The following is an 11,843-nucleotide window of genomic DNA, read 5'->3' as shown; positions in this document are numbered from 1 at the left end:
CTGGGCTCTGGCTACCGAAGGCTGATATTAAATTGATAAAAAGGAAGTTTTGAATTAAAAAAAAAAGCAGAGAGGTATATACTTCTGCCAGCTTGCTGGTTCCACTAAAAATTGATATCTCTCTCCCTCCCACCTAGATCACACCATCCCGCATTGGAGTTAATAACCAACCTTGCCTAATGGAATCCAGCAGTAGTCTCTTCTCGCTTTCTACGCTTTATTGGATGAGATGCTCAATATTGCTGCCGGAGATGGAGGGCACTTCATGTTGAAATATTTTATTCATATGCCAGTCTCTGGTTATGTATTGCATCGGAAGGATGAACCCCTGCCTTATCTTTATGACCATCGGAGAGAGGCAGGAGGAGAGACGTACCACTTTATCGGAAAAGCAGAAGCATCTGCAGACGAACAAACCAAGGTGTCAACTCCTTCGGCGCTTCGCACACTTTTTGAGCTTGGCCTTGTGGTCGCAAGCATGAATTGTCCCCTTTGCTAAGCAGGGCATGCCCTGGTTGCATTTGAATGGGAGGCTATATTTAAGCACTAAGGAGCACTTAGATAAGTTTGGAGCCTGGACATAAAGGCCTTTGGAACCCCACCACCACCCCGTGACAAACATAGTATTTTAAACATGGGTATATTTATGCAAATATCCAGTAACAGTGGAGTGGCCATGCCCCCCCCCAAATTCCAAGTTTCACTCAGATTTTAAGCATCTAACCCAGATTCGCCTGGATTTCAGTTTTCACGAAAAAGAAAAAGGAAAGCTAAGCCCTAGCCCTTGTAGAAGCGGAGATATGGCGCTTCTTCAGCTCCAAAATTATGTTCACGCCAGTTTACATAGGATGCAAATTAGGCAGCTGGATATGGAAAGCCAGACTATGGCAACCCGAAGTAGCAGAAACATTTCACCATGCAACTGAACATAGTCCCATCCCACATGTTTCTTTCCCCACTTCCCCCCTCTGTCTCTAAAGCACCCAGCACAGGTTGTAATAACACTCTTGGCCACCCAGCACAGTGCAGGCCATCAGCCACCTGGGACAGTCTAAAGAAGATTTGGGGGTGTGGAGGCCCTGGACTTCGGCCCCGAAGTCCAGGGGTAAGAGCGCCAAGAAGGAATTCCCCTTAGGTCACAGGGCTGCTCGGCTTTGGTCCTCCTGCAGATGCTGCTATTGTTGCAATCCAGATCAACAATTCCCGACTCCCATGGTGAAATAAACTGGATGGCAATGCCTACTACATGGTGAAATCAACTAGACTGCAAGCAGTTTCCAGTCTAGTCAATTTCACTTTGTTTTTAAGGGTATATGAGCAATGTATATAAGCCTCTATTACTTATGCAGGGAGAGAAATAGTGTTAAAATGGTTCCCAAATAGCTCTTGGCATTAGTATGGGCAGAGGGAAAGAATGCTTTTCTCCTCATGGGCACTAGCCAGTAGGTGCTCACAAACTATGGTCATGAAAGTAGAGGCAACGACCTCTAGGAACAACCAATCCTGACTTTGAAAAGCTCTCATGATCGTCTCAGTGCTCAACTTTCTCCTTACACTTCTAGTCAGCGTTAAGCATCACAGTACAATCTGCACAAGATGGGCCACGTAATTCTCCTAATTTGTTTCTGCCGCTTCCTCTTCAGTTGATTGCAATCCTGATTATTCCATTTCCACCAAGTCAAGAGCCTACGTCTCCTCAAGTCACAAGATGTCTTTATGGGAAATTGATTCAGGTGAAGAATGATCCTCTGCCTTAGACTAATGCACAGGGAGCTAATTACAGATAGGTAGCATTTTTATCTATTTATTTTTTGGTAAAATAAGGACATTTGTTCAGAAAGTCAAGAAGTAACTATTTCAGTTCTTTGGGCAACTTGCAAAGGTAACATAATCCCAAGGTGTGTTTCACTGAAAACATTCAGCTACAAGGTCATCCACATAAACATCCTTTGATGAATGCATGCAAGGCAAGCCCTGAACCATAATTTGACAAAGTTACTCCAGAAATTGAATGCAGCATTAGACCTATGGATATAACCCCTGCAGAGGCCTTTTGGATAAGAACATCAGAACAGCCCTGCTGGATCAGGCCCAAGGCCCATCTAGTCCAGCATCCAGCCCACCAGATGCCGATGGAAGCCTACAGCAGGAGTTGAGGGCATGCCCTCTCTCCTGCTGTTACTCCCCTGCAACTGGTACTCAGAGGCATCCTGCCTCTGAGGCTGGAGGTGGCCTGTAGCCCTCCGACTAGTAGCTGTTGATAGACCTCTCCTCCATTAATTTATCCGAACCCCTCTTAACGCCATCCAGGTTGTTGGCTGTCACCACATCTTGTGGCAGAGAATTCCACAAGTTGATTATGTGTTGTGTGAAAAAGTACCTCCGTTTGCTGGTCCTAAATTTCCTGGCAATCAATTTCATGGGATGACCCCTGGTTCTAGTGTTATGTCAGAGGGAGAAGAATTTCTCTGTATCCACTTTCTCCACACCATGCATGATTTCCCCGCAGTCATTTTTTCCTAAACTAAATTGTCCCAGGTGTTGTCGCCTTGCCTCATAAGAAAGGTGCTCCAGGCCCTTGATCATCTTAGTTGCCCTCTTCTGCACCTTTTCCAGTTCCACAATGTCCTTTTTTAGATGTGATCGGAATTGTACGCTCAACTTTTTCCAGGTGTGGCTGCACTATAGTTTTGTATAAGGGCATTATAACATTAGCCGTTTTATTTTCAATCCCCTTCCTAATGATCCCTAGCATGGAATTGGCCTTTTTCACAGCTGCCACACATTGGGTCGACACTTTCAACGAGTTGTCCACATTCTTCGCTAGGAACATTCTTCTCTTGGTATTAGATTGCGACTTGGATTTGTAACATTAGCAGTAGTTACCGCTGATGGTAAATGCTGGTACTGCAGAGAGTGCTAAAGTTATTCTTTCACTCCTTGCTCCAAAGAAGCCTGCGTGTTGTCCTTTAGACAGCCCAGGAAAGAAAGCAGCAAAGAAGCTTTGCATCGTCTGGCTGAAACTTAACACCCAAGTGTGCATGTTCTATATAACTTACAGTAATAGCAAGGGAAATGATGATGCCATTGACTTCAGGAAACATATTTATTGATTGCATTTCTGTACCACCTAGTATAGAAATCTCTAGGCAGTGTACTGATTAAAACATAATATAAAACAAAACATTTAAAATTTATAAAAGCCAATAAAAATCATAATAGATATCACACACACACACACACACACACACACACACACACACACACACACACACACACACACAATTTAAGTTAAAAGCCTGGGTTTTTGAAGTCCAAACTGAAGTCCAAAGCTTCCCTTGGATGCACAGAACCAGACATGCAGCTCTTTGAATGCTGACTCATTTTCTGCACTGGGGTGAGCCCCAGAACTGAGGTTCCCCACCTTCAGTCCCCAGATGTTAAGAGTACAACTCCCACCATTCCCATCTGCAATAGCCTTTGGCCATTGTGTTAGGAACATAGGAAGCTGCCTTATATTACCTCTGCTAACTGGGCAAAGAGGCACCTTTTAACATGGTGATTCTCTTTTATTAAGCAGGGGGAGAGTAACTGGCCCTCTCCACCCCCAGCACAATACTGCCAGTGACTGTTGCTGGTGTGTGTCTTATGTTTCTTTTTAGACTGTGAGCCCTTTGGGGACAGGGAGCCATCTTATTTTTATTGATTATTTCTCTATGTAAACCGCTCTGGAAACTTTTGTTGAAAAGCGGTTTATAAGTATTTGTTGTTGCTGTTTTATACCGAGTCAGATCATTGGTCCATCTAGCTCAGTACTGTCAACACTGACTGGCAGCAGCTTTCCAAGGTTTCAGGCAGGAGTCTCTCCCAGGCCTACCTGGAGATGCTGCCAGGGATTCAACCTGGGACCTTCTGCATACCAAGGAGATGCTCTGCCTCTAAGCTATGGTCCCATCCTCAATACAGGAGTCCTTCCCAGCCCGACTTGGAGAGATCAGGGATTCAACCTGGGGCCTTCTGCATGCGGAGCAGATGTTTTACAACTGAGCTAGAACCCCATATCCACCAAGGGGAGTATCTTACAGCAGGCAGGGCTCACATGTAGTCACCCACCCAAATGCAAACCCAGGCAAACTCTGCTTAACAAAAGGGGACAATCCATGCTCACTACTGCAAGACCAGCTCTCTACCCCACTACATGTTGCTGGATGTAGTCCAACAACATGCAGGCAGCGTGGTGTAGTGGTTAGAGTGCTGGATTAGGATTGGGAAGACCCAAGTTCAAATCCCCATTTAGCCATAAAACTCACTGGGTGACTCTGGGCCAGTCACATATCTCTCAGCCTAACCTACGTCACAGGGTTGTTGTGAGGATAAGCATAGCCATGTACACCACTCTGGGGCCCCTCGGAGGAAGAGTAGGATAGAAATTTAAAAATAAATAAATAAAAAACAAACACCCAAGGACCCAAGTTTGAGAATCTCTGTGGTACTACCTCCAAAGAAGCCATTTTAAAACAGCGGTTAAATATCTTATGTTCACTAGGCCATTTGGATATAAATGGATGCTGAAAACAGGGTGAAAATTGCCTGTTTTGAGACTGCTGCTTTTCTATATTGATTTTAGGTTGCTAAATTTTATGGTTGCCATTTTCAACTGGTGTTATTGCAAGCCACTTTGTGCCTGTGCTGACAGGGAAACCAACTTTGACAGAGTATAAATTATTTAAAGAAATAAAGCATCTAGATCGGGGTAAAGAGCTCATATTGGGTCCATTGCTGTCAACTCTAAGGAGGCTTGGAAGGTCTCTTCCATCCACTCTGAAATGAGCAACATCTGCCATGTTATTGAACAGTTCTATGAACTGATATAGATCAGCACAGGGATTCGCAGGAACGGCTGTGTCTTATAGATACACTCTATAGCCCAGTACAGTTCAAACAGTTTATTGGCTTCGTTTTGAGTACAAGTGACAAAATATATAAAACAAATTTTAAAAGAACATGGAAATGATATTTAAAATCCCTTCTATTTCAGAAGGCCAAGCAACGCAATCATTCCAACACACACGGCGCATGGCTTTTTACTTGGGCAGAACAGCTAAAAGTCACACCAGCCAAGCGCATGCTTCATCGTCATGACTGTCTCCGTTTCTAAATACATTGCAAAAATTTTAAAAAACCCGTTTCCCCACAAATTCTGCCTTGTGCCATATCTCATTTGCATTTTCAGTGCACTAAAAGGAATTACAATTTGCATTTAAAACCAAAACTAACACAATTCATTAGACCCAATGTGTGGGTTCTGACTATGCCACTTCAGGCTGGAGGTGGGAGATTGGAAGTTTCAATTGTTCCTCACATCAAAATGCCCTGCTAGGGATGAACATGGGTTTCTGTTCTGCCTGAACTTTCCTTGGATTTCTGTCCTGAGCAAGAACAGGCTTTCCGTTCTTTATTTCCATTCTGCTCTCTTCTGCAAAACATCCCTGGATTTCTCCCCCATCACCAAAAAATTAATAATAATAATAATATTAAAAATTTAAATACATATTTTTCAAGTATTTTCATATAGTCCCCACCTAAATAGCTGGTGTGGTATGTCGCAGAGTCTACCTTTAAATATGTATTTTTACACCAATATTTGGAATGCATAGACTCTGTGGACATCTTATCCACTGGGGAGTGGGAGGGATCCAGAACAATGCATTCCGTCATGGATTTTGGCAAGAGGTAAAATTGGTAACATCCCTTCTTCCTGCAGGTTACAAACTAATATGTCGGTGAGCACAAGTCTCACTGATCTGCTAGTTTTGCAAGGGATGTGTGAGGGCAGCATCTGAACTTCCACTCCCACATCTGTGCTTTGAAGTGGTACAAGTCTAGGAATGGGATACACCAGGCAGACTGGGAGTTTTGTATCTCAGTGTTATCAAAGGTAGAGCTTCCTTATTCTCACCACCGCTTTAGACAACATGTTTTTTGTTTCAACTTGGTTGGCTGGAAGCTTTTGGTAGGGAAGTGGCCAGAAAACATCCTCAAGATGGAGGTTGGGAGAGAGTCATAAGTATCAAATGCACATCTTACAACGTTCCAGGACCAGGAATACTGAATACGTTCCAGGAATACTGTCCACATATTCAGTAAACTCATCTGCTCAATCCTGAACAAGTTATCCCTGTACCGAACCCCTGACTGCTTTCTCTGAACACTGGAAGCTGCCTTATACTGAGTCAGGCCATTGGTCCATCCAGAGTGGAATTGTCTACACTGACTGGCAGCAGAGTCACGGCCAGTCCAGGCCACACTGCAGGTGTTCAGGTGGGGGTCTCCCCCAGCCCTATCTTGAAATACCAGGGACTGAATCGGGAACTTTCTGCACGCAAAGGAGACACTCTCCAATTGCACTATTGCCCCTTCTGCATCAAAGGTAAAGTTGTGCCGTCGAGTCGGTGTTGAGTCCTGGCGACCACAGAGCCCTGCGGTTGTCTTTGGTAGAATACAGGAGGGGTTGACCATCCGCCTAGCCAGTTCAGAATCAAGTGCGATGTCAAACGTCGCCCCTAATCCACCATTTTGCTCGTTCTTATGGCATAGCTGTGCTAGGAACACATTTTGTATGAATTTTTTGACCAACAACAGCCCCACAACCCCTTCCCCCCAAAAAAAACCCCACAGCATGACACACACACCCCTCCGCCATGTTTGGGTTTCCCTTTCTCAGACATGAGAGGTAGATTTTAAAACAGAAATATGAGTCAAATTAAAAACACACTTTAAACTCCCATATTAAGTTTTGGTGGGGTTTTTTGGGTGGGTGGGTGGGTGAATTATACTGTATTACTTTTGTTTGTTGTACTTACTGATCATAGACTCTAAAATCCAAGAAACCAGGGACTAAAAGTCCTCTAAACTAGATTTCAGCCAAGATGGTGAGTAAGTCAAGTCAAGTCAAGTTTTATTTACGGTCCTAGACCAAACGAGATGGTGAGTAATCTCAGGGGATCTAAGACCAGCAGTGTTCCCTCTAACAGGGATTCCCAGATGTTGTTGACTACAACTCCCATTATCCCGAAGCAAAAGCCATTGCAGCTGGGGATTCTGGGAACTGTAGTCAACAGGGAACCACTGTTAGCAGGCACACTGAAGAGCAGCCCTACTGCATCCGACAAAAAGGCCAGTCTAATGCAGAGGGGGTCATCCAGCTGCAGGGGTGACTCAAAACATCTGTGCTCCTGAGGCAGAGTGCCAAGCACTATCCTCATTTTGCTCAGCCTCCTCTCCCTTTCCCTTTCTAAAAAAGTGAGGGCAGGAGGTCACCTTGCTGGCACTCCAATAATCAGCCGCCTGAAGCGACCGCCTCGCCTCATGGAAGGGCCGCCCCAGCCAGATGCGATCAGGAAGCCCAAGTATGCCGTTTCTGAACACGGAGGTTCCATTTAGCCTTCTCAGTTAACTGCCACTGATACATCCATTCTTTACAAACCTATCTTCTCCTAAGCCACATGTGGTCCTCCAGATGTTGCTGAGCTACAACCCGCATCACCCCCAGACCTAATTCATCGTGGGAGATGTCATTCAGCAACATCTGGAGAACCACAAGTTGGGAACCCCTGTTCTAAAGCCGTTTAAGACAGTGGTCCTGACCACTAATCTAGTGGCAGCAAACACCACGCACGGTATGTTGTGTGAAGAAGGACTTTATTTTGCCTGTCCCAAATCTAATGCGAATCAGTTGCACTGGCGGACTGCTGAGTTCTATTATGATAGGGGCGGGAGGGGGGACCTTCTGTTTTCTCCACATTATGTATAATTTTATAGCCTCCATCAGGTCCCCCCATGGTTATATTTCTTCCTAAAGTAAAGAATCCCAGACGCTTTATTACCTTGGGAGAAGGAACTATGGGAGGAGAGCTGGTCTGGTGGTAGCCAGCATGACTTGTCCCCTTAGCTAAGCAGGGTCTACCCTGGTTGCATATGAATGGGAGACTAGAAGTGTGAGCACTGGAAGAGATTCCCTTCAGGGGATGGAGCCACTCTAGAAAGAGCATCTAGGTTCCAAGTTCCCTCCCTGGCAGCATCTCCAAGATAGGGCTGAGAGAGATTCCTGCCTGCAACCTTGGAGAAGCTGCTGCCAGTCTGTGAAGACAATACTGAGCTAGATAGACCAATGGTCTGACTCCGTATATGGCAGCTTCCTATGTACCTTGGGTAGCCCTGTGGTCCTTTTAGTTGCATTAAAGCTTTAATCTTCAGGCTGCTCAAGGTTTTATTCTTTTTTTAAAAAACACACATTTTCAAAAGGTCTACACTTTAGCTATGCAATGCATCTCTTCCTTGGCAGCCTTGCATGTGTATCAATATGTCCTCCTATTTTTTGATTGGCAGCTTCAAGTTAAAGTTGCATGAACATACACACAGAGCAATGTTTAAGGCTCAATGAAGTATGGATGGCACAAAACTGGAAACACCACCAGAGTAATGAGGACCGACTGTTATGGCTTTCCACGCAGCCTGTCAGATGCAGACGAAATGAAAAGTTCTAAGTGCCTTCAGAAAGATCACCTCTCCTGGCTGCTTTATGCGACTTTCCCCCTTACATCGGGATAACCCCTGTGTAGCGAGAAAAGGGTGTGTGTGAATACTGTCATTTAGGAAATGGGCTTCACCTCTGCATTTTGCTACAAGGCTATGTGTCTTGAAGGCCCAGATCTTCCAACTGCATCTCAAAGAACAAAACCAGAGAGCAATGCTTAAGTCCCAACAACCTGTCCAGAATCAAAGACTCCTGTGATCCTGAACAAGCAAACGATATTCATGGATGCATTTGCCTGTCAGGGGTCACATTTGCAGATCTACTATCCAGCGTATAAGGCTACAGACATCATTGAATCTAAGCATTAAAGGGAAATAAAAGACATCTTCGCAACATTCCCTGATATTTAGTCATGGCATCTAGAGGGATTTTTTTGTTTTAAACTTTCTGTATGTGCCAATACTACAAACAAGGGCAATGCCACCGAAAGGTTATGGAAAGACAAGAGACTCCACATGAGAAGCAGAGAAACCCTGTGTGTGTTTACTTGGAAGTTATGTCATGTTCCATGGGATCTACTCCCAAATGTGCATGGGATTGCAGCTTAAGAACTCTAAATTGCCAGAAGGCAAGTCTGAAGCTCTCTCTCTCTTGGCATACAGCAGGAGTCCAAAGACGTCGTTGGATTACAACTCCCATCATCCCCAGTCACAATTATTTATTTGTTTGTTACATTTATATCCTGCTCTTCCCAAAAGGTCCAGAGCAGCTGACAGCATCCTTTAGACCCAAGTTTGAGAACCCCTGTTACACAGTATTCTGTGGCTGCCTATTCTGTCCAAGAGCATATCCACATAGTACAACAGCGGATGTGGTTTGGGGGTCTAGTGCTTTCCAAAGAAAACATGTGGCCATGACAGACATAGAACCACAGGAAGCTGCCTCCTACTGAGTCTGATCATTGGCCCATCTAGCTGAGCGTTGTCTACCCAGGCTGGCAGCGGCTTCTCCAAGGTTTCAGGCAGGAGTCTCTCCCAGCCCTACCTGGAGATGCCAGGGAGGGAACCTGAGAGCTAGATGCTGTTCCATTGAGCTATGGCCCCCACCCTCTGGGGGGAATATCTTACAGTGCTCACATGCAGTCCACCCTCCAAATACAAACCAAGGCAGACCCTCTTTAGCAAAGGGGACAATTCATCCTGGCTACCCCAAGACCAGCTCTCAAGTGTATACATGTCCCAGAGAAGGATACACTGGGTTTACCAATGGATGTACCCTCATGTGTGATGGCCACATATTAACATGGGCTACACCGCTGTTTCCCATCATAATCATAAAACGTCGGCTAACCTTAAGACTCACCCTGCAATTTGTTCTGTTCCTCCTTGCTTGGAGGCAAAGTCCCTTCCCATACTTGCTTCCACGAGCGTCTGGCCACCCGCTGCTGCTGGTGACAGTCATCCCAAAGACCATTCACTTTCCACCACAAGGTAGATTGTTGTTGTTGTTGTTGTTAAACCCCACCACACAGGGCAATAACACTTCAGGAAAGCAGGCACACGTCTACAAACAGATCTTGGGGGAGTTCAAAAGGAAGGAGCGAAATTGATTCTGGTTTTCTCCTTTCACGCTGGAGCCCTGGGGTTTATGCACAGCTCACAAGAACATAAGAACAGCCCTGCTGGAACTGTCTCAAGGCCTGTCTAGTCCAGCCTCTAGTTTCTCACAGTGGCCCACCAGAAGCCAGCCCACAGGCAAGAGCTGAGAGCATGCCATGTCTCCTGCAGTGACTCCCCTGCAACTGCTTCCGAGAGTCCTCCTGCTTTCTGAGGGCTCCTATGATGAGAGGCTAGTTTGTTCACTTCAATCTCCCGGACAGTCCCGCATGCCGAGTGGAGAGGAGGGCATGGCCACCCCACCGCTGAAGCAGATGAGGGACTCTTGTGCATAAAACGTTGCCTGCAAATCAGATGCTACTGAACCAAGACTAGCAGGGGCACCCCTGACATTGATTTTACTTCTCTAAATATTTACTGTGGATTTGGTGGTTTAATCAAAAGGTGGGGTGGGGTGGGGTGGGGGGAGTAGTACATGATTATTCAAGAGACAATCGCATCCCCTAATGATCGCAGGTTAACATTTGTGCCAATTCCATAGCCTGACGGTGTGTCCTTTCTGAAAGTTGAACACTTGGTGCAAAACAGAGTTGGTTTTTAAGCAGAGCCCGCTCCTCTCCTGTTCCAAATATCCTGTTCTGGCTTTTGTGCAAAAGGTTTTGGTGGTTGCCCAAGGAACCAAGGCCTCCCCGACTCCCCAGCCCCAGAGTTCAACCCGATTTCCCTGTCTTGAATGTGCCCCACTGAAAATGGAAAGCGGTTACATCTGCAGTTTGAACTGATAGGTGCTGGTTTTCCATTGGTCGACGTCTGCATCCAGCATGGTGCGCTCAGTGAAAGTGACATGTCCTTCTGCATCAATGAGAACGACTGTATTTGTTCTGAAAAGAAAAGAAAGGCGGAGAAGGATTAAGGCAGGTTTTCATCTAACCTGGTCTCCGAATTCTTCCTATGTAATTTTTCTGTTAAACCCCACCCCACCCCACAGAGGAATACATCAGGAAAGCACGCACAGGAATATCAATAGATCTTTGGGGTTCAAAGGGAAGGAGCAAAACCGATTCTGGTTTTCTGCTTTCACACTGCAGAATTTAGGCCCTGGTTCCGCTTCAGTGCTGAGCTTCAAGAATGCTGCAGGGAGAAGGATAAGGAGTGTGTGTGTGTGTGTATAAATATATATATATTTATTATTTAGTTAGTTAGATTTATATGTCGCCCTACTCCCATAGAACTCAGGGTGGCTTACAAACAACATACAAAGCAACACAGTTCTATAAAATACATCATACATAACATATTTATAAAAATAAAATAAGGAAGGTTAGGGCTAAGTGTTTGTTTCCCATTTTCTAAGCAGTCCTGGAAAATTAATCCAATCCACTGATTTATTACACATGCTAGAATAAGGGAGACCAATCTGAGGGTTTTCAGCTGTTCGACAACAACTCTTATTGTCCCCAGTCACAATAAACTATGGCTGGGGATGATGATAACTATGCAGGGATATATAATTTTATATATTTATGGTTGTTTGTGTGTGTTTCTCTCTCTCTCTCTCTCTCTGTGTATGCATATATACCACTTTTCAACAAAAGCTGAAAATCACTTCAATCTCAAAAGCAGTTTACAAAGAAAAAAGAAAAGAAAAGAAAAAGAAAAAAGAAAAGAAAAGAAAGAAGACGGTTCCCCAA

At 44.9% G+C, this 11,843-nt stretch overlaps 1 protein-coding gene across 14 annotated transcripts in view; it reads right to left on the bottom strand.

The window, feature by feature from the left end:
• Window positions 1–383: 383 nt before the first annotated feature.
• Window positions 384–11,843, bottom strand: part of TANGO2 (transport and golgi organization 2 homolog) — a 91,143-nt gene continuing 79,683 nt past the window's right edge. For 11 of the 14 annotated variants that reach the window (XM_053279984.1, XM_053279989.1, XM_053279983.1 and 8 more), the window contains one exon: window positions 4,932–11,033. In XM_053279984.1, coding sequence (XP_053135959.1) covers window positions 10,913–11,033 — 121 coding nt within the window. In that variant the 3' untranslated portion in view covers window positions 4,932–10,912. Of the gene's footprint in view, window positions 402–4,931; window positions 11,034–11,843 lie in introns of those variants that run through there. The other 3 variants (XR_008312503.1, XR_008312502.1, XR_008312504.1) reach the window with 3 other exon arrangements.

The sequence above is a fragment of the Hemicordylus capensis genome, chromosome 15, assembly GCF_027244095.1.
Source record: "Hemicordylus capensis ecotype Gifberg chromosome 15, rHemCap1.1.pri, whole genome shotgun sequence".
NCBI classification, from domain to species: Eukaryota; Metazoa; Chordata; class Lepidosauria; order Squamata; family Cordylidae; genus Hemicordylus; species Hemicordylus capensis.
This window is presented reverse-complemented; position numbering and strand designations above follow the sequence as displayed.